At 46.6% G+C, this 22892-nt stretch overlaps 1 protein-coding gene across 3 annotated transcripts in view; it reads right to left on the bottom strand.

Moving 5' to 3' along the window:
- The window catches only part of DOP1B (DOP1 leucine zipper like protein B), a 124318-nt gene that overhangs the window by 58709 nt on the left and 42717 nt on the right, over positions 1–22892 (bottom strand). For all 3 annotated transcript variants that reach the window (XR_004442160.1, XM_033232424.1, XM_033232425.1), the window contains exons 5-11: positions 17836–18025; positions 14462–14560; positions 14017–14140; positions 11186–11295; positions 10823–10937; positions 5904–6024; positions 1650–1769 (exon numbers count right to left, since the gene is read on the bottom strand). Coding sequence is in view for 2 of the 3 variants with exons in the window: in XM_033232424.1 (XP_033088315.1) it covers positions 1650–1769; positions 5904–6024; positions 10823–10937; positions 11186–11295; positions 14017–14140; positions 14462–14560; positions 17836–18025 (879 nt within the window). In the remaining variant the exon portion in view is untranslated. The remainder of the gene's footprint in view (positions 1–1649; positions 1770–5903; positions 6025–10822; positions 10938–11185; positions 11296–14016; positions 14141–14461; positions 14561–17835; positions 18026–22892) is intronic.

Raw genomic sequence — 22892 nt, 5'->3', positions numbered from 1 at the left:
GGGAACGAGGCTGGGCTGGAGAACACCACCGTCTACACGGCTGTTCGCCCTGCTGTAGGAGGTGGCCTGGGACTACTCCTCTCCAAGTAATACCAGGAGTTTATCAGCACCCGAGTTGCCTAGAATGCTTCAGCTTCTGTAGAGAAGTGTAACCCCACCAATCAACTATTGTTAGTTGCTTATCTTAAACTGAAATTCAAGACTTCTTTTTATATAAACGGGCTACTAGATAAATGGATAAGTTAAAAAGTATCTATTGCTTTTCATCTCATAACCCTGGGATGAATAAATTAACTGTAATAGGATCCACAGGCAACAGCAAAGCCATGTTATACTGAAGACAGACACTAATCTCAGGACAGTGATTAACTCTGGGATGAAAGAAGGACAAAATGTTGCACAAGTGGAGAGTCAGCTCTATCTGGGTAGAAACACTTTATTCTTTAAAAAAAAAAAAAAACCACGATAGCCGGATTTGGTGGCTCAAGCCTGTAATCCCAGTACTTTGGGAGGCCACGGCGGGTGGATCACTTGAGGTCAGGAGTTTGGGACCAACCTGGCCAACATGGTGAAACCCCGTCTCTACTAAAAATACAAAAATTAGCTAGGTGTGGTGGCCTGTAGTCACAGCTACTTGGGAGGCTGTGCCTGTAGTCCCAGCTATTTGGGAGGCTGAGATGGGAGGATCGCTTGAACCTGGGAGGCAGAGGTTGCAGTGAGCTGGGATCGTGCCAATGAACTCCAGTCTGGGTGACAGAGAGACACTGTCATAAAATAAAAACGTAACGTAACGTACGTAACGTAACGTAACATAACATAACATAACATTAACAGCCAGGCTGACCAAAGCATACTCTAACCTCAATAAAATAAGGCCTTACTGTTGCCTGTGGATCCAATTGCAATTAACTTATTCATCCCAGGGTTGTGAGCTTATTTGGACAGAAAAGTATACTGGTAGCAGCTGAGAAGTAAGACTCTAAGACAGCCAAGAGCATTATAGTGGAGATGAACAAGAAATAAGTTTTACAGCATGTCTCATAGGACAAAACTGGGTTTGAGACATGACCTTATTCCTCCCATAAAGAAAATGGCATGGGAAAGGCCTCTCCAGGAAAGCTCGGTGTTCCTGGGTACGCCACGGCAGACAATTTAGAGGTGGTGCAATTCACCCGGTTAAAAGAGATGGTAAAGCTGATTATAATAGCTTAAAACAGAAATGCTTTTATCTGACCAGTCATACATTAATTTCAGTAAAAATTTAAGAAAACTGAAGATTTCAAAAACGCTCTATCCAGTCACAAAGCCACAAAACTAAGCTGCTTTCAATAGATCAGGCAGCCAGGAGAGGAAAGCTGATTTGATGAATGTAACCAGAAAATGCACGGAGGATTTTCTAAAGTTAGACTTTTAAAGCACCTTCAAAATTACAAGGCAAAGATTATGTGAACCTTCTTATTGGAGATGTTTTTATTCTGCTGGAATCTTAAGTGAATTCTTTCCAAACCTGTTTTAGTTGAATTTTAAAACTCAGGAAAGACTACTCAGCTTCAGCTACTTATATATAATCTGACATTCTAAGCAGCTACAAAATTGTTAAACCCTCTCATCCTTCCTAAATATTCTGTATTCTTGAACTGCATACTTACCTAAAGCACTCCTCAAAACACCTCGTCATATAATCCCAGAGAAAGTCTGTGCTTAGAGAAGTGATCAGCAAATTCACCGTTTTGACAATCTCAGAGGCATTTCTGTTTTCTTTGATTGCACTGTAAAAGGAGAGGACATGAATAAATATATCTATTAAAAAATCCTGAATTACAAAAAGTGTCCAAAAAATTGTAATCGATTTCACCATCTGTAACTTATTTCTAGAGCTGACACATCCTGATAAAAATGAAAATACTACTGTTCTTATAATGTGTTTGCATAATGCCATCCTAAACAATATTTATATTGATATAGTCTCTTAAAAACAAATTTCAGGGCTGGGTGTGGTGGCTTACACCTGTAATCACAGCACTTTGGGAGGCTGAGGTGGGTGGATCAGCTGGGTCAACATGGTGAAACACTGTTTCCACAAAAATACAAAAATTAGCAGGGCATGATGGCGGATACTTGTAATCCCAGGTACTCGGGAGGCTGAGGTGAGAGAATCGCTTGAACCTGGGAGGCGGAGGTTGCGCCACTGCACTCCAGCCTGGGTGACAGAGTGAGACTCTGTCTCAAAATAATAATAATAATCATAATAATTTCAGAGCTACTGTAAAAAGAATTTGTACAGAAAATCAGTTTTAGTCCATACTCTATTGGTAGGATAACATGACACATGGATATTCAGCAGGGAAATTTAGCCAAGACTTTAAATGTTTATCTTCTTTTTTTGTTTGTTTGTTTTTGAGACAGAGTCTCACTGTTTCCTAGGCTGGAGTGCAGTGGAACGATGTCGGCTTACTGCCATCTCCGCCTCCCAGGTTCAAGCAATTCTCCTGCCTCAGCCTCCGGAGTAGCTGGGATGGATTACAGACGTGCACCACCACTTCAGCTAAGTTTTGTATTTTTAGTAGAGACGGGGTTTCACCATCTCTACTAAACCTGGCCAGGCTGGTCTCAAACTCCTGACCTCAAGTGATCCACCCGCCTCAGCCTCCCAAAGTGCTGGATTACAGGCGTGAGCCACAAAGCCCAGCCTTAAATGTTTATCTTCTATGGCTCTGGAAATTTATTCAAGAAATTTATCCTACCAAATCCCTGCATAGGTACATAGATGTGTGCAGAAGTGCACCACTAAAAGGCCATTAAAAAATACTGAAAAGGGCCAGGTGCAGTAGTACACGCCTGTAATCCCAGCACTTTGGGAGGCCCAGGCAGGTGGATCACTTGAGGTCAGGAGTTTGAGATCAGCCTGGCAAACATGGCACAACTCTGTCTCTACTAAAAACATAAAAATTAGCCAGATACGGTAGTGAGCATCTGCAATTGCAGCTACTTAGGAGGCAGAGGCAGGAGAATTGCTTGAGCCCAGGAGGTGGAGGTTGCAGTGAGCCAAGATGGCGCCACTGCACTCCAGCCTGGGTGACACAGTAAGACTCTCTGTCTCAAAAACAAACAGGCCACGCACGGTGTCTGACGCCTGTAATCCCAGCACTTTGGGAAGCTGAGGCAGGCAGATCACAAGGTCAGGAGTTTGAGACCAGCCTGGCCAACATGGTGAAACCCCATTTCTACTAAAAATACAAAAAATTAGCTGGGCATGGTGGCAGGTGCCTGTAATCCCAGCTACTCAGAAGGCTGAGGCAGGAGAATCACTTGAACCCGGGAGGTAGAGGTTGCAGTGAGCTGAGACTGCATCACTGCACTCCAGCCTGGGCAACAGAGCAAGACTCCATCTCAAAAGCAAACAAGCAAACAAAACTGAAAAAGCAGAAACTGTCTAAAAGTCAATCAATAAAAAATTGGTCAGTCAGGATTTATTATTTTTATTTATTTTTTGAGATTAAGTGTTGCTCTGTCGCCCAGGCTGGAGTGTAGTGATGTGATCTCGGGTCACTGCAGCTTCCACCTCCCGGGTTCAAGGGATTCTCGTGCCTCAGCCTCCCAAGTAGCTGGGCCTGTAGGCTCGTGCCACTGTGCCCGGATAATCTTTGTATTTTTTTTTTTTTTTTTTTTTTGTAGAGACCAGGTTTTGTCATGTTGGCCAGGCTGGTCTTGAACTCCTGACCTCAAGTGATCTGCCTGCCTTGGCCTCCCAAAGTGCTGAAATTACAGGTGTGAGCCACTGCACTTGGCCTTAAATAAATGATAAATCCTTAACAAAAAAATCCAAGGCAACTAATCCCATAGGAGAACAGTGTAGAGCTACTTACAATTTGCATTTCAAAAAACAAGCAGTGGCCAGGCACGGTGGCTCACACCTGTAATCCCAGCAGTTAGGGAGTCTGAGGCAGGAGGACTGCTTGAGGCCAGGAATTCAAGACCAGCCTGTGCAACACAGCAAGACCTCGTCTTTACAGAAAAGTTAAAAATTAGCCAGGTGTGGTGCTGTGTGCCTATCATCTTGGCTATTTAGAAAGCTGAGGTGCGAGGATCACTTGAGCCCAGGAGTTCAAGGCTTCAGTGACCTTTGATGGTGCCACTGTGCTCTAGCCTGGGAGATAGAGACCTTGTCATGCTGGAGAGTGACACTCCACAGAGTGCCAGGCACGGTGGCTCACACCTATAATCCTAGCACTTTGAAAAGCTGAGGTGGGCGGATTGCTTGAGCTCAAGAGTTTGAGAGCAGCCTGGGCAACATGGTGAAACCCCGTCTCTACAAACAAACAAACAAATATAGAGAGAGAGAGAGAGAGAGAGAGAGAGAGATCAGCCTGGCAAACATGGCAAAACTCTGTCTCTACTAAAAACATTAAAATTAGCCAGATACGGTAGTGGGCATCTGTAATCCCAGCTACTTGGGAGGCTGAGTCAGGAGAATTGCTTGAGCCCAGGAGGTAGAGGTTGCAGTAAGCCAAGATGGCTCACTGCAAAAAATATATACACACACACACACACACACATATTTATATATATATTTATATATACACACATATGTATATATATTTATATATACATATTTTTATATATACACACAATTTTTATATATACGTGTATATATACATATTTTTATATATACATGTATATATATACACATATATTTTTATTTATTTATTTATTTATTTATATATATATTAGCCGGGCATGCTGGTGCCTGTCTGTAGTCCCAGCTACGTAAGGGGCTGAGGCGTGAGGATTGCTTGAGCCCAGGAGACTGAGGCTGCAGTGAGCCACGTTCACGCCACTGCACTACAGCCTGGGCGCCCCTGTCTCAAAACCAAACAAACAAACAAACCAACAACAAGAAAACAAAAGGAAAACCCCAAGCAACTAAGTAACTGATGTAATTCCACCTTTAAAACAAAAGACAGGCATCTATGTATTTACGTATGTAGTAGAAGTCTAGAAAGAGGTAAAAATGTTTTATGGTTTTCTCTGAAGGGTGCTAGGATTATGGGTGACACCTTTTTTCTTGATCTTTCAAATATCAGTAAATTCGATAATGAACATGTATTACTTTCATATTCAGAAAAACAATAAACCGCTTCCATTCTGGGAGAAAAAAGCAAACACTAAGAACTCTTGGTACACTTACAACTAATAAACCAGAAAAATAGGAAAATTGATTTAAATTTTCAATGTACCCAATGCTAGTTCAGACAGAAGGAAATTACATTAAGAGTAAAGCAAAAAGGAAAAGGTTGTATCCCCTTAAAAGGAACAAACTAAACAAACAAAACAGGGTTTGTGTGTAACTGTGCACCTGAGGCCGACGTGCCTGCTGTCTTCCAAACAACACTCACTCTGCCTCCGGGGCAATGGAGCCTGTGCCCTCCGGTGCCCTGCCTGGGTCTCCCCCAATCCCCCCAACACGCCCCAGACTCCTGTCCTGAAGACTCACACCCCCTTCCACTTTCCCTCTTCTCCCCGCCCTGTAACGCACCACTTGGGTATACTAGATCAAGCTGCCTTTGTTAAATGAGTTGCATACTTGATCAATACATACATTTCATTGTTTCATACTTGATCAAAAATACACTTCATACTTGATCAAAAAATCAATAAATACCTGTCACCCCAGGCTGGGGAAAGTCTACATCAAACTCCCTTTAAACGCTTCACAGTACTCCGCAGGGAACAGTCAATTCCCACTGACTGACTTCAAGGCATTGATTATTTTAACCAAGGATCTCACCTGCTGCATCTCCACTTTCTCTACCACTTCACAATTTATAGTAAGCAAGAGAAAAAAAAAAATCATAGCACCGGGGAAGGAGAGAGATGCGTGATGTTAAAGGCCAAACTCATACCTTATCAACGAATTTCCACTCTGGGTGTAGCTAAGTTTAAGATCAGAACCAAGGGCATCTCTGCAGTAAGAATAAAAGGCCCTGATGACTTCGAGAAACACATTCCCAATCACCTGAGGCCCTGCAATCAGAAGGAAGATGGTCAGAGACAGATGAACAATTCCTTTTAAATCAGTAAGTGACACATACATAAGACATACATACAGTAAACCTGCGCACACAGACAATTTATATAGTCTAAAATATATAGAAACTTAACTTTAGTGGTGACGACTTTAGCTGGGGAAACAACATTCATGAAAATAGCCAACATTTTTGTAGAACTTCCTATGTGCCAGACACCCTTCTACGCATTTTACATCTATTACCGTATTAAACCCTCGTAACAGCCATCTGGACAGATCCTGTACTGCTGATTACACATAAGATGGAAGCACAGAGAGGTTAAGTAACTTGCCCAAGGCAGACTCTGCTAGATGGAGGCAGAGCGCAGACAACGTGTGTTAAGTGTGCATAAACTGCTGGCCAGGGACATTACTCAACAGAAATATCCAGAGAGCAGGGCAACTTCTTCAATTCCTTTAGTCATGAGCTGGAGCAACACAAAAGAAATGATGCCCATCCTGAAATGCTGAGGAAGATGGCACAAGAGAACTGGACCAGCTGCACGTTAGAGAAGCTTCACTGTAACCAGGCAGGGGATGGACAGGGCATTTCCGCTCTGCAAACTGCAACCCTCAGGCAGCTGAGGGCCTGACTTCTTACCCATGTATCCAGGGGAAGAAACACACAATCAATTCAGAGAAAACGAAAGCTCTGTCAACACTGGCAAAAAAGCAGATTAATCCAATCTTTAACACTTTCTTTTCACAAAACCAAAGGATGTGTCTCTGAGAGAACTATTTTCATGCTAGTTTCCTGTGTATTTTTTTTTAAGATAGAATTTATTATTATTATTTTTTGGAGATAGAGTCTTGCTCTATTGCCCAGACTGGAGTGCAGTGGCAATTTCAGTTCACTGCAACCTCCACCTCCTAGGTTCAAGGAATTCTCCCACCGTAGCCACCCAAGTAGCTGGGATTACAGGTGTGTGCCACCATGCCCAGATAATTTTTATATTTTTAGTAGAGGTGGGGTTTTGCCATGTTGGTCTCGAACTCCGGACCTCAGGTGATCTGCCCGCCTCGGCCTCCCAAAGTGCTGGGATTATAGGTGTGAGCCACCGCACATGGCCTTGGCTTCCTGTGTATTTTATCCACAGCATAAGAATGCTAAATGCTTGTTACAAAAATGAAGGCAATTTTGTGGCCTTGATTGACGGAGGAGGAAATGAGGTATGGCTAAAGCCCAATCACAAAAAGCATGGACAGGACTGGCTGTCCTGTGCCTCCTAGTTCTATATAACCACCTCCGTTGCCTCCTCAGTGTGATTTCTTGCAGACGGCTAAAAAATTAGAAAGAGTAAATTAAGTGACTGTTAAAATTGGGCAGAAGCGTGATATTCATTTGCTTCCAGAAAATATGACCTGGAGCCCAAGTTAGCAGCAACATTTACTTGGCTCAACAAGGTGCATGATTTTGACATAAAACACACATCTCCAGAATGCTAAGTTATATTTTCTTCTTTTAATAATTCCCTGAAGTTACATAGCAAGCTCCCAATATATTTATATAATTGTTCCACTTTTTGGACTAAATCACAATTTTTCAGAGCTGCAGTTACTTTACACTAGCAGGAAAATCTATTTGGTTTGAGGTGGGAGCGGGGAGATGGGAAGAGGAATCCGAACAAAGTGCAGACACTCTGAGGCAGCACATCAGGGGCAGAGCCTGGAAGAACAAATGCCTCACACTTGGGCTTTGGTTAAGAACAACGAGAGCTGCACAACTCTTGGAATAAAGTTCACGTGGGGACAGAAACAAACATCTTGGGTAGGGCTTCTCTGAGTGTAATCAGGTAAGCATCGGGGGTGCTGACAAACTGAGCTTAGGCTCCTGACTGGCCCTGGCCAAATTACCTACTCCTGCTCAACCTTAGTCTTTCCACCTGTAAAATGGGCATAGTGGGAGCACCCATCTTGGGGTTGCCGGAAGGACGGAGGTGTGTGTGCAGACAGATATAAAAGGATGCATGCAAATCGCTTGGCACAAAATAATTGCTCAAAAAATGTCAGCCGTGGTTATTATTAATGAACAGTGAAAACACTCCAGGAACATGGAGTCTCCCCTTCCCTGTAACTTCACAAGAAGCTGCTCCCCTTTTGTTCCCCTAGAGCTGGCACCGTCCCTGCCACATGGCAGATGCTCTGGTCTTTTGAATGGTAAGCGAAGGGCCTCCATCCCTAGGCCAGAGAGAGGCCACTTCACTAAAGCTCTCAGCTCTCTCTTTTTTTTTTTAATGGAGTCTTGCTCTGTCACGCAGGCTGGAGTGTAGTGGCGTGATCTCAGCTCACTGCAACCTCTGCCTCCCAGATTCAAGCGAGTCTCCTGCCTCAGCCTCCTGAGTAGCTGGGATTACAGGCACGCACCACCATGCCTAGATAATTTTTATAATTTTAGTAGAGATGGGGTTTCACTATATTGGCCAGGCTGGTCTCGAACTCCTCACCTCAAGTGAGGCCCACCTCGGCCTTTCAAAGTGCTGGGATTAGAGGCATGAGCCACTGTACCCAGCCAGCCTTCAGCTTTCTTGTTCTCTGCAAACAGCTACCAGGAGGCAGGTACACCTGGAGCACTGAAATGACATTCTTAGGTTTGCAATCCAATGGAAGAGCTGGGATCTTTTCCCTGGGATAGGGCTCACACAAGCAGATGTAGACCTTAAAGTGAACTGATATGGTAGCAAATTTCTTTTTTTTTTTTGAGACAGAGTCTCACTCTGTTGCCCAGGCTGGAGTGCAATGGCATGATCTCAGCTCACTGCAACCTCCACCTCCTGGGTTCAAGCGATTCTCCTGCCTCAGCCTCCCAAGTAGCTGGGATTACAGGTGTGTGCCACCATGCCTGGCTAATTTTTGTATTTTTAGTAGGGATGGGGTTTCACTATGTTGGCCAGGCTGGTCTCGAACTCCTGACCTCAGGTGATCTACCTGCCTCAGCTTCCCAAAGTTCTGGGATTACAGGCATAAGCCACCATACCCGGCTGCAAATTTCTTTTCTTTTTGAATGGAGTCTCGCTCTGTCGCCAGGCTGGAGTGCAGTGGCGTGATCTCGGCTCGGCTCACCGCAACCTCCACCTCCCTGGTTCAAGTGATTCTGTTGCCTCAACCTCCCAAGTAGCTGGGACTACAGGCACGTGCCACCATGCCCAGCTAATTTTTGTATTTTTAGTAGAGATGGGGTTTCACCATCTTGGCCAGGCTGGTCTCAAACTCCTGAACTCGTGATTCACCTGTCTTGGCCTCCCAAAGTGCTGGGATTATAGGCATGAGCCACCGTGCCCGGCCACAAATTCATTCATTCATTCATTCATTCATTCACTTATTTGAGACAGAGTCTCGCTCTGTCACCCAGGTTGGACTGCAGGGGCGCAATCTCGGCTCACTGCAAGCTCCGCCTCCTGGGTTCACGCCATTCTCCTGCCTCAGCCTCCAGAGTAGCGGGGACTACAGGCGCCCGCCAACACGCCCAGCTAATTTTTTGTATTTTTAGTAGAGATGGAGTTTCACCGTGTTAGCCTGGATGGTCTTGATCTCCTGACCTTGTGATCTGCCCGTCTCAGCCTGCCAAAGTGCTGGGACTACAGGCATAAGCCACCACACCCAGCCACAGATTTCTTTTTAAAGTGAGGGAGAGGGCTGGGGCGGTGGCTCACACCTGTAATCCCAGCACTTTGGGAGGCCGAGGCAGGCAGATCACTTGAGGTCAGGAGTTTGAGACCAGCTTGGCCAAGATGATAAAACCCCATCTCTACTGAAAATACAAAAATTAGCCAGGCGTGGTGGCACATGCCTATAAACCCAGCTACTGGGGCAGGAGAATTGCTTGAACCCAGGAGACGGAGGTTTCAGTGGGCCAAGATTGCACCAGTGCGCTCTCGCCTGGGCAACAGAGCAAGACTCTGCCATTCATTCATTCATTCATTCATAAATAAATAAATAGTGACAGAAGGTCACTTTTCTCAACCTATGCTAATAGGATCATAGTCTCTAAGAGGTGAGCCTTCAGTGACCAGAGTCTAGTTCAACCCCCTTCATCTTACAGTGAAAATGTTTTTACTCTACACAGTGAAAAGAAGTGGCATGTCCAGGATCCTAAGGCAAAAAGATGGAGGAGGTCCTCTACCTAATTGAAAATCAAACCGAAGCTCATTTTAAGTATAACATTGCAGAAACAGTCTTAAAAAGGAAATACCACAGGTGTTCTGTAGACACTATAGGAGCTCAAAGGTATTTTCCTAACAAAAATGTTCAAATTATTGTGCAAAACTTTTTTTTTCAGACTGGGTCTCACTCTGGCAGGCTGGAGGGCCATGGTGCAATCACGGCCCACTGCAGCCTCGAGCCCCTGGGCTCAGGTGGTCTTCCCACCTCCGCCACTTGGTAGCTGGGACTACAGGGAACCACCACCATGCCTGGCTAATTTTTTTGTATTTTTTTGTAGAGATGGGGTTTTTCAACATGGCTTTTCAGCCATGTTACCCAGGCTGGTCTCAAATCCATGAGCTCAATTGATCTTCCTTCCTCCACCTCCCAAAGTGCTAGGATTACAGGCATGAGCCACTGCGCCCAGCCATGCAAAACTTTTAAGTGACCACAGATCTGATCATTGAACCATATAACATGACTTCAAAGTTCTGAAATTCCAAAGATTAAATTATATTCAAAATAACACTTTGGTTGTATCTCACCGTGTTGTATTTCCCTGAAAACAGGTAATCTGTATTCGGCATAGGATTATCACAGCATTTCTAACATTACCTATCTCTGGCTTGTCGAGGAGACTGATGAGGACGCGAAAAGGCTTCAGGTACGCATGATGGCGTTCCTCCACGTCGGCATCTATGAACTTCTGATGCAATATCTCAGCCAGACCCTATTTATTTTTAAAAAAGCCACATATTAGAATATCGTATATCATAAAGTTATATTACTGGCTATTTTAATTGTTAAATACTCTGGGACAGAAGGCAAACCAGTCACCCAGCATGCAACAAATACACTGCAGTTCCCCAAACCAGGGGCCAAGGAATGTGCTCACTGCCTGCGTGGAAGCCTCCCAAAGAAATGCACTGGAGGATCGTCACCAGGGATGCCCTGAACTTTCCAGAAATGCTCCTTTACCTCAACTAAAAGATCCTTGGAGTATTTTTCAAAAAAATAAGACGATTGATCTTCATAAGAATTTGAGATTTCAGATTCTGGCACAACGGTATTTCCTTTAATGTCTGAGCCTATAAAAGAACAAGCGCCAAGCTGTAAAGAGAGCTATGTTTTTAAAGGACATCATATTGTGCAAAAGTCTCACGCTCCAATATTTTTAAAAATATATTCCTCTGACGGAAAACCAAAATCAGATCCAGAAAGACCAAGTCAGATTTTCTTCTTCTGACAGGGGTGTGGCTAATGATCAGACAGGCAGAATTCCATCTCAGGGTATCAATTTAGTTTGTTCTAAGAATTCATCCTGTTGGCCAGGCGCGTGGCTCATGCCTGTCATCCCAGTACTTTGGGAGGCCGAGGCGGGCGGATCACCTGAGGTCAGGAGTTGGAAATCAGCCTGGCCAACATGATGAAACCCCATCTCTACTAAAGATACAAAAACAATTAGCTGGGTGTGGTGGCGCACACCTGTAATCCCACCTACTTGGGAGGCTGAGGCAGGAGAATCACTTGTATTTTTTAGTAGAGATGGGGTTTCACCATGTTGGCCATGCTGGTCTTGAACTCCTGACCGCAGGTGATCCACCTGCCTCGGCCTCCCAAAGTGCTGGGATTTTACATGCATGAGCCACCAGGCCTGGCTGAGGATCATTTTTTAAAACCAGTGTTTTTTTGTCCAGCATTATGTGAGATCAAGGTATTCTCATGCACATGCCCCCAATAGCTGGAGCCTTGGATAAGTCTGCGAGATTCTCAGGGCAAGGAAGTGCATCCTCATGGTACGGGCAAAGAATATGGGGCTCCTGGAGCCGCAACTGAGTGAATCAGAGCTGGCGCTGTGGTCAGGCCCAGTGTCCTCCATATAGCATATCAAGTCCCGTAAGAGCAGAGCTGTGCATTTAACAAAATCATCCTTTACATACAAGTCCTTAAAGAGCCGATAAATAGTCTCTTAAAATCCTTAGTAAGCTTCCATGCAATGACTCTTTCTTTTTCTTTTTTTTTTTTTGAGACGGAGTCTCACTCTGTCGCCCGGGCTGGAGTGCAGTGGCCGGATCTCAGCTCACTGCAAGCTCCGCCTCCCGGGTTCACGCCATTCTCCTGCCTCAGCCTCCCGAGTAGCTGGGACTACAGGCGCCCGCCACCTCGCCCAGCTAGTTTTTTGTATTTTTTAGTAGAGACGGGGTTTCACATAGCCAGGATGGTCTCGATCTCCTGACCTCATGATCTGCCCGTCTCGGCCTCCCAAAGTGCTGGGATTACAGGCTTGAGCCACCACGCCCGGCCGCAATGACTCTTAAAAGTTTTATAACTAGGGAGAGGAGAAGGAAGAAGGACTGAAGAGGACTTCTTGACTTTGGTAAGATCTTTGGTACAGATCTTTGATAAGATCTGAATGCTCGGCTGAGTGCGGTGGCAAGTAATCCCAGCACTTTGGGAGGTAGAGGTTGGCAGATCGCCTGAGGTCAGGAGTCCAAGACCAGCCTGACCAACAGGGTAAAACCCCATCTCTACTAAAAATACAAAAACGGCCGGGTGCGGTGGCTCAAGCTTGTAATCCCAGCACTTTGGGAGGCCGAGACGGGCGGATCACGAGGTCAGGAGATCGAGACCATCCTGGCTAACATGGTGAAACCCCGTCTCTACTAAAAAAATACAAAAAACTAGCAGGGCGAGGTGGCGGGCGCCTGTAGTCCCAGCTACTCCGGAGGCTGAGGCAGGAGAATGGCGTGAACCCGGGAGGCGGAGCTAGCAGTGAGCTGAGATCCGGCCACTGCACTCCAGCCCGGGCGACATAGCGAGACTCCGTCTCAAAAAAAAAGAAAAAAAAAATACAAAAACTACCCGGCCGGGGTGGTGGGTACCTGAAATCCCAGCTACTTGGGAGGCTGAGGCATGGGAATCACTTAAACCTGGGAGGCAGAGGTTGCAGTTAGCCCAGATTGCACCACTGCACTCCAGCCTGGGCAATGGAGTGAAACTCCATCTCAAAAAAGAAAAAAAAGATCTAAATGTTGAGAGTTCATCAGAGCTGTAAAGTCCTGTCACAATCGTTCTGCATACCACCTTTTCTTAGGTGCGTGAATATGGGACTTTAGAAAATTCATGAAGGTGTTATCTTTTAAGTTGCAATTTCCTAGACTCTGCCCCTGGGAGGCCTTCCAACCAACAGTCAAGGGCCCTTTGCCAACAAATTTATAAGCAGTCCACACACTCTGACACACAGAAACATGGCCCTGGGGCTCTCGTGATCTCCAAAGTTATCCAAATGTCTCCCAAAACATTTCCACTTACACAAAACCTCCTCCTTTATTTATGTATCTTCCACAATATTTGTAAGTTTTCTCCATGATACACCCTCATTCCATGAAACTTCTCCATAGCAATAGGCTTCTACTTGAATAAGGTTTCGCTACCATGTTTTGGTGGTATTTCTTTTTTTTTTTTTTTTTTTTTTTTTTTTTCTATTATAGCTCGAGGTAAACAGGACTTGTCAGGTTACAGAGGATTTGGTGGTATTTCAAGCTCTTAAAATGGAATTCAGTTGGCATTTTAAAAATCCCACTTATTATTTCCTCTTTAAAAAAACAAAACAAAACAAAACTGCAAAATAACCAAGCTATGTGTAGGCAGCAGACCTCAACTGATCCGTGCCGTATTTAGTCACTGTGGTATCTTTCCATACTTCATGATTCAGAGATACATCACCAAGACTAAATCTCATTCCAGAAGTCAGCACTAAAAGGTTTCACATTAACTTTGACTTTAAAAGGGTGCATACTGCTCAGTACCTAGTAACCATGCATACAGTCTTCTGTTCAGGGACATGTCCCTTCTCAGTAGTGTCTGGGTGGCAGCTGAGAGAATGCGCACGATGTCAGTTCTGAGGAGGGGAATGGCTCTCTCATTGGAATCCTATTAGAAGGACAGAGAAATTTACTACAAGGGAACGATAGGGGAGATTGCTGACTTTTTGACATGCAGCCTTCCTTGCTGGTCTACAAAGCTCAATCTCAAAAAGGGCTGGTTCCTTACACATGACCTATGGAAAGAAGCTATTCAATACGTGCAGTGAAAACGCTATCCTTGCAAAAATGAACAAGGACTTTTCACTGGCTACCAGCAAATAACGCCCATGAGTGGCTGAGCTGTCCTCTTAGGACAAAATTGCTTGAAATCTATATCCCACCCCTTGGGAAACACCAGTGACTTAACAGAAGAGTACAAATGACTTACCAGACAGGTATAAAACGGGAAGAAAAACAGAACGATTTCCAGATTATTTCTTTGCACAAGAACATTTGAGTCCAACAGGGAGGTACACAAAGATTTCACCTGTAAATGATCAAATGATATTAGCATTTTCAGGCTACTTTTTATGGTCATAAAAATGAAAGGAACCTTTCCCGGGAATCTTGAAACTGTGTTATATCACTCAGAAGACAGCCAGAAGCCACAGGTCAGGAGGGCGTGGGTTCTAGCTCTCGAGGCCGGCAGGCTGCGTGACATCAGAGAAGACGTTCAGCTGCAGACCTCACTGTTCCACGTGAGAGCCGGAGGGATTTGAACCAGATGGCCAGGTTCTTTTTTTTTTTTTTTTTTTGAGGCGGAGTCTCGCTCTGTCGCCCAGGCTGGAGTGCAGTGGCCGGATCTCAGCTCACTGCAAGCTCTGCCTCCCGGGTTTACGCCATTCTCCTGCCTCAGCCTCCCGAGTAGCTGGGACTACAGGTGCCCGCCACGTCGCCCGGCTAGTTTTTGTATTTTTAGTAGAGATGGGGTTTCACCGTGTTCGCCAGGATGGTCTCGATCTCCTGACCTTGTGATCCGCCCGTCTCGGCCTCCCAAAGTGCTGGGATTACAGGCTTGAGCCACCGCGCCCGGCCCAGATGGCCAGGTTCTACGATCTCAAATTCTACGATCCCAGAAAGGATCCAACAGGAACCTTAGATTAAACTAAAGCTCTGAAGACACATGGGAAAATAATCCTGATAAATTCAGTAGATATTTTGAGTCTTTTCTGAATATAGATAGGTAGACTAGAGATGCATAAGAAATTAGAGCCACAGACAAATGCTCAGAGTTCAGAAGAGCAGAGCTCTTTCAACTGCAGAGAACAATGATGCTCCACAGGAAAGCGGGGCTTGAAGGACAGGAAGGAGCTACACTGAGACCACGAAGAAGGGCAGGAATCGAGAGCCACTGGGACAGGAGGGAATGGCTGGGAGTAAAGGCACTGAGGCCAGGCCCGGTGGCAGTCGTGTGGCAGCGCAGGGCCTGCAGGGAAGAGTGAGGTGTCGTGGCTGAGAGCAGATGGTTAGGCTGCTCTTGAGCTTGGACTATAGCTGTTGGCAATGGGAAGTCAGATTTTTTATTTTTTATTTTTTATTTTATTTTTGAGACAGCATCTCGCTCTGTCACCCAGGCTGGAGTGCAGTGGCACAATCTCGGCTCACTGTAAGCTCCGCCTCCCGGGTTCAAGCGATTCCTTTGTCTCAGCCTCCCGAGTAGTTGGGACTACAGGCACCCATCACCACACCTGGCTCATTTTTGTATTCTTGGTAGAGACAGGGTTTCACCATGTTGGACAGGCTGGTCTCGAACTCTTGGCCTAAGGTGATCCACCCACCTCGGCCTCCCAAAGTGCTGGGATTACAGGTGTGAGCCACTGCGCCCAGGCTAATTTTTGTATTTTTAATAAATGTGGGGTTTCACCATGTTGGCACGGCTGCTCTTGACCTCCTGACCTCAGGTGATTGTCCTGCCTCCGGCTCCCAAAGTGCTGAGATTTACAGGCATGAGTCACCGCACCCAGCCGGGAAGTCAAACACTTTTTTTTTTTTTTTTTTTTTTGAGACCGAGTCTCGCTGTCGCCCAGGCTGGAGTGCAGTGGCCGGATCTCAGCTCACTGCAAGCTCCGCCTCCCGGGTTTACGCCATTCTCCTGCCTCAGCCTCCCGAGTAGCTGGGACTACAGGCGCCCACCACCTCGCCCGGCTAGCTTTTTGTATTTTTTTTTTAGTAGAGACGGGGTTTCACCATGTTAGCCAGGATGGCCTTGAACTCCTGACCTCGTGATCCACCTGTCTCGGCCTCCCAAAGTGCTGGGATTACAGGCTTGAGCCACCGTGCCCGGCCTAGTCAAACATTTTTAAAGCACAGGATACATATGAGCAAAGTTAGGCTTTGGAGAACCAAATCTCTTCGCAGTTGATAAGGACTAGATGGGGAGAGAGTAGGATGAGGATAAGCCAGTCAGATCCAAGAGTAAGAGATAAGCCAGAGCAAGGCCGAGGCGATGGAGAGAAAGAGACAAAGGGGATACTGACGGGGCAGGAAAGGGACACGTTCGTTGGGATCTCCTGTGTCCTGATCATTGTGCGAGGCGCTTTTCATCCATTTTTCCACCTTGTCCTCAGAGAGACCCTGTGAGGCAGGTCTACAACCCCCATTGTGCAATGAGAAATGGACTCAGAGGGGTAATTTACACTCAGCTGCAGACCTTCTCACCTGTGAATTCAATCTAAACACTTTAAGATCAAAGTGTGGGAACACCACCAGGTAGCGAAAGACAGCAAGCCATAAAAACACAAGAGGCAGGTTTGGGGAAAAGAGACAAGGATTTGGGAGGTTAGCATTTCTAAGGGCACCAGAAGGGATGTCATTACCAGGGAAGAAAGCTTCCCTTGAAGGGCCTGGAGAGGATACCTGAGGAACCCCGATAATTTAGGTTTGAAAGCAGCCAACGGAGACAGGAGAGCAGGGGGAGGATGCCAAGGGAGGAGGGGGTTGCCACGTGTGAGTGGGCAGTGGCCCCCATGACACAGGACAGGGGAAGGAAACAAAGACCTGGAAATGCAGCAGACCCTCTGCGCGCAGAGGCCTTCCGAGCGCCGTGTGCAGCTGCGCGCAGAGGCCTTCCGAGCGCCGTGTGCAGCTGCGCGCAGAGGCCTTCCGAGCGCCGTGTGCAGCTGCGCGCAGAGGCCTTCCGAGCGCCGTGTGCAGCTGCGCGCAGAGGCCTTCCGAGCGCCGTGTGCAGCTACGCACATTTCTGCAAAGCCGGGGGCAACCAGAAGGGACCTCTGAGGGTGTGAACACTTATTTGAATGTATAAATCTTAATGCCACTTTGGGAGGCCATGGTGGGTGGATCAGCTGCCAGGCAGGCAGTTCGAGACCATCCTGGCCAACATGGTGAAACCCCATCTCTACTAAAACCACAAAAATTAGCCTGGCCTGGTGGCAGGTGCCTGTAATCCCAGCTACTCGGGAGGCTGAGAGAGGAGAATTGCTTGAACCTGGGAGGTAAAGGTTGCAGCGAGTCAAGGTTGTGCCACTGCACCCCAGCCTGGGCGACAGAGCGAGATTCTGTCTCAAAACAAAAAAACAAAACAACAACAACAAAAACTTAATACGTATGTTAAAAAAGCCACCACCATCCTCAACTGCACGAGGCCTCCTTCTCGCCTTGCTCAGCCGTTCATTACCCAGACTCAAGCTTGGTGCATTTTCCTTTCCTAGATGTCCCTTTGTAGCTTCAGTGACAACCTGCCCATGAGGATGCTGTGCCCACGTGTCACCCCTCCCCATGCCCCGTGAGGAGCACAGCACTCACCGTGAGTTGGTGATCGGTCCCTAGCATGTACTTCTGCTCCTGGCCGGGGGCGTCCCTGCTGATGTGGCTCACCACGAAGACTGAGGCGGGGAGGCGGATGGACGGGCTGGCCAGGACGCTCCCCCAGAGGGCGGTGTAAAACACCTCTTTGCCAACCACCAGCGATAGTCTCAGGAGCAGAGTGTCCGTTCTGTTGATGAGAGAGGAGAGGGTTCAAGGGCTCGCCCCGTCTTCCTGAGTCCTGCTGCACACCGCTCTGTGAAAGCTGCATGAAGAACCGCAGTGGATTCGTCTGGCTGGGGAAGCCCCACCTTCCTCACCGCCAGGAGCCGCTGCCATCTCTCACCCTGCTGTGTGTGTCCACCTGCTGGCTGTCACACGGACCCTGGATTTGCTAAAACCAATGTCACTAGGCAGCACGGTGTCCTGGCCAATGGGAAGTGTCTAAGCAGTCATGCGTGGCGGGGCAGAGACCCATCTCTACCCCGGCCATGCCACAGATGCGGAGGTGCTCACGGAAGGGGGGTTCCACCATAAGAGGGATGGGCAGGCCAGCCACTTCACGGAAAAGCAGAAGCCATTCGTGTATCAAAAACAAGGATATGCCGAGGACACTGATGACTTAAGCAATTAGATGCCACCAACCTGAGCACAGGCAAAAATGTGCCAAGTGACATCTGCCTTTAGAAATGCTAGGGGCAAATCTGCCTGGGGCTTCCCACGACCCTGCAAATTCCATCAGCCTGTTTCCTTTCAGTCTGCCCACAGCACCTGCATGTGCTGACGCCTGCTCCCAGGCGTTCTTGTGCTGAGGCTGGGCATTTGTTCGCCTCTCATCTTTACCTAGGTCTCCCATGATACAAAGTCAGCACCTTCCCACGCATCCTTTAAGAGAAGCAGCATCACCAGTGGATCAGGGCTCATTTTTCCACTGACAGTGACCAAGGCCAGACCTGTGTCTGTTCGGTGGTGTCCCTGCAGCTGACTGCGGCCCCTTCCCTGTCCACAGTGCACACAACCTGCAGGCTGGGTGACAGCATCTACCAGTAAAGCAGCAGAGGCACATTCCCCCTCAGGGATTTCGCCCCACGAAGGACCTGACTCATTACCTGAATGGATTCAGTTTCTCACATGCTTCCGATCCGCAAAGACCACAGAAAACAATGACAGAAAAAGCAACCCAGTGGAACATGTTGGTTCACCCAGCTCGCCAGAGTGGGCCCTCCCGTGTCCAGATCCCGGCTGGGATGTCTCCTAGCTGCAGGACCTCAGACAAGTCTAACATCTGTGCAGGCCCGTGCTCAGCTAAAACACAGGGAGGTAGCCTCGACCTCGTGGAGATGTTGTGAGAATGAAGTGAGAGTCCCCTCGGAAAAACAAACAAACAAACAGTTTGGCTTGGTGCGGTGGCTCACACCTGTAATCCTAGCACTTTGGGAGGCTGAGGTGAGTGGATCACCTGAGGTCAGGAGTTTGAGACCAGCCTGGACAACAGGGTGAAATCTCGTCTCTACTAAAAATACAAAAATTAGCTGGGCATGGTGGCAGGTGCCTGTAATCCCAGCTACTGGGGAGGCTGAGGCAGGAGAATTGCTCAAAGCCGGGAGGTGGAGGTTGCAGTGAGCCAAGATGGTGTCACTGCACTCCAGCCTGGGCGACAGAGTGAGGGGAAAAAAAAAAAAAAACTCAGCCCAGGAGAACAGACCCAATGCTTGGGCCATGCCCCCCGCAATTACTAGTAGGTCCGCTCTGTTTGCTGTCACATCCCCAGTGCGTATTTGAGCATCTGACTCCAGGTTGGCACTCGAAAAATCCCTCAGATAATTTTTTTGTATTTCCTTCAAAAAAATGTACCATCATGTTATATTAAAAATGCATTTTGTTCTCCTTAAAATTAGCCTGAACTTTTTGGGGTCCTGTAAAATATTGTAGGAAATAATGCATGGTACCCTCTTCTTAGAAAAAATAAAAATGAAGAGGCATAAGTAATGGCTAAGTGTTCAGAAGAAGTACACAGGGCGATTTAGTGGCTGAGGTTATTGATTGGTCTTCTATTAAAGATTGAGTAAACAAATAGAGCTTGTCTTTGCCCAGCTCTGAAATCATCACAAATACTATAATGTACACGCCCTGGTGCCACAGTTCCCCTTTGCTTAGAACTGCATATGCCCAAAGTATGTTCCATGGAACACTGGCCACTAGAGATGTTCCACCGAAGAGGGGTTCCACTGTCAAAAAGCTTGGGAAATGTTATCTATGTTATCTCTTCAATATTCTGAAAACTGGCTACTAGCTTTCTATTAAAGAAATACACCTTTTTTTTTTTTTTTTTTTTTTTGAGGCAGAGTTTCATTCTGTCACCCAGGCTGGGGTGCAGTAGTGCAATCACAGCTCACTGCAGCCCTGACCTCCTGGGCTCAAGCAATTTTCCCGCCTCAGCCTCTGAGTAGCTGGGATTACAGACCCATGCTGCCACACTGGGCTAATTTTTGTATTGTAGGTGTAGACAGGGTTTCATCATGCTGCCCAGGCTGGTCTTGAACTTTTGGCTTTAACTGATCTGCCCTGCATGGCCTCTCAGTGCTGGGACTACAGGGGTGAGCCACTGTGCCCAGCCAGTTTTATTTTTTAAGTCTCATTTTATTCTTAAAAAAATGGATGCATGCTAACAATTTAAATGACACCACAGTAGAAACAACAGCAATTGTGACAAACCTTTGGTATGAGAGAGCAAAATAAGTGGGGTTAAAAATGAAATAACTTCCCATTCAACAAGAGTTCCTCTGATCATCTGGGTTGTTAAATTCCAATATTAGTATGCAGTTTACAGTCTAGAACTCTAAACTTTTTTTTTTTGAGATGGAGTTTCGCTCCTGTTGCCCAAGTTGGAGTGCAATGGCACGATCTTCACTCACTGCAACCTCCACCTCCTGGGTTCAAGTGATTCTCCTGGCTTAGCCTCCCGAGTAGCTGGGATTACAGGCAGCTGCCACCATGCCTAATTTTTGTATTTTTTTGGTAGAGATGGGGTTTCACCATGTTGGCCAGGCTGGTCTTGAATACCTGACCTCAGGTAACCCACCCGCCTTGGCCTCCCAAAGTGCTGGGATTACAGGCATGAGCTACCACGCCCCGCTGGGAACCCTAAACTTTTAATTCAAAACCAACAAACAGGCCAGGCACGGTGGCTCATGCCTATAATCCCAGCACTTTGGGAGGCCAAGGCGGGTGGATCATTTGAGCTCAGGAGTTCAAGACCAGCCTGGTCAACATGGTAAAACCCTGTCTCTACTAAAAATATAAAAATTAGCTGGGCATGGTGGTTCGCACCTATAATCCCAGCTTCTCGTGAGGCTGAGGCAGGAGAATGGCTTGAACTCGGGAGGTGGAGGCTGCAGGGTGCCAAGATTGCACCGCTGCACTCCAGCCTGGGCGACAGAATGAGACTCTATTTCAAAAAAACAAAACAAAAACAAATACACAAAAAACCAAAAAACATTAAAAAATAAATAAAATAAAAAAACTTCCAAACCCCAAGTATTTCCATCCTTCCTAACTCATCCTGGCTTATGCTCTTTTATGCCTCCTGCAAACACAGCTCCTTCAAATGACACTGGCATGCTCCACTCTTCACAACTGAGAGCAGGTGAGTGGCATGGGCCGGGCACTGCTAACCCCAAGCACTCCACAACTTTGGTTCTGCAGCTGCTTGCCGAAAGGACAACCATGGAAAGCCAAGCTGTCACAAGACAGCACCGTCTTGTACAATCATCTGAAACTGAAGAGGCAGGGCAGTGACAACAGCGCCCTGTACCATAAACTGCAGGTCAGAAACAGGGCTAAAGAGGGGGTAAAAAAAAGTCTCGAACCAGCACAGATCATCATCAGAGTGTCTGAAACCAACCAAAAGAAATGTTGGTGTTCAGTGCGGTGGCTCACGCCGGTAATCCCAGCACTTTGGGAGGCTGAGGCAGGCGGATCACTTGAGGCCAGGAGTTCAAGACCAGCCTGGCCAACATGGTGAAACCCTGTCTCTACTAAAAATATGAAAATTAGCCAGGCGTCATGGTGCGTGCCTGTAGTCTCAGTTACTTGGGAGGCTGAGGGAGGAGAATCGCTTGTTTCCGAGAGGTTGTGGTTACAGTGAGCCAAGATTGTGCCACTGCACTCCAGCCTGGGCGACAGAGTGAGACCCTGTTTCAAAAAAAAAAAAAAAAAAGATATGTCAGCCAAGTGGGGTAACTCATGCCTGTAATCTCAGTGCTTTGGAAGGCTGAGGCCAGAGGATTGTTTGAGCCCTGGAGGCTGAGACTAGAGTGAGCTATAATCCTGCCACTGTACTCCAGCCTGGGTGCAGAGCAAGACCCTAGAATTCAATGTGATCTTGTGCATCATGCACACTGCAAGTCCCCAGTAAAGGGTCCATTTGTTTTCTCTACAATAGGGGCCCTAAGAGGGTACGTCTTCCCCCTCACATGGTGACACTGTGGGTAACTGTAATGGGACAGGACATCATGGGAACCCTGCACCATGGCCTCCCTTATTAATGAGCTCCAAAAGAAAAACAGAAGAAAAGAAATGTCAATAAATATTTTTCAACTCTTTAAGTCAGGGTTTCTGAACTTCCACCCCATTGACATCTAGGGGCAGGTCTTTGCTGTGGGGCACCCGTGTGCACTGTAAAACGTTCAGCAGGCCCCTGGACTCTACCCACTAAATATCAGTAGCACCTTCCCCACCCCCAGTTGTGACAACCAAAAATGTCTCCAGATATTGTCAAATGTGTCCTGAGAGGCACAATTACTACTAGATTAAGAATTACTGGTTTAAATGGAAATATCTGGTCAGCTAGTTGTTGCCTTCTTATAAACCATTTAAAACATTCAGCTCTCCTCATCTCCTTAGAAGAAGGGTTTAGTGCTTTCCCTGTTCTAATCTTGTTTTCTTAGTACAGCAAACAACACCTATGTAGCTATTTCATGGGCACTTAAAAAAAAAAGAAAAAAAAAAGGATTTCTTACCGTAATAGGTTATCTGCAGACCCCAAAGGGTTAGAA

This window comes from Trachypithecus francoisi, unplaced genomic scaffold (assembly GCF_009764315.1).
Source record: "Trachypithecus francoisi isolate TF-2019V2 unplaced genomic scaffold, Tfra_2.0 Lachesis_group14, whole genome shotgun sequence".
NCBI lineage: Eukaryota > Metazoa > Chordata > Mammalia > Primates > Cercopithecidae > Trachypithecus > Trachypithecus francoisi.
The sequence above is the reverse complement of the archived record's forward strand: the minus strand, read 5'-3'. Positions and strand labels throughout refer to the sequence as shown.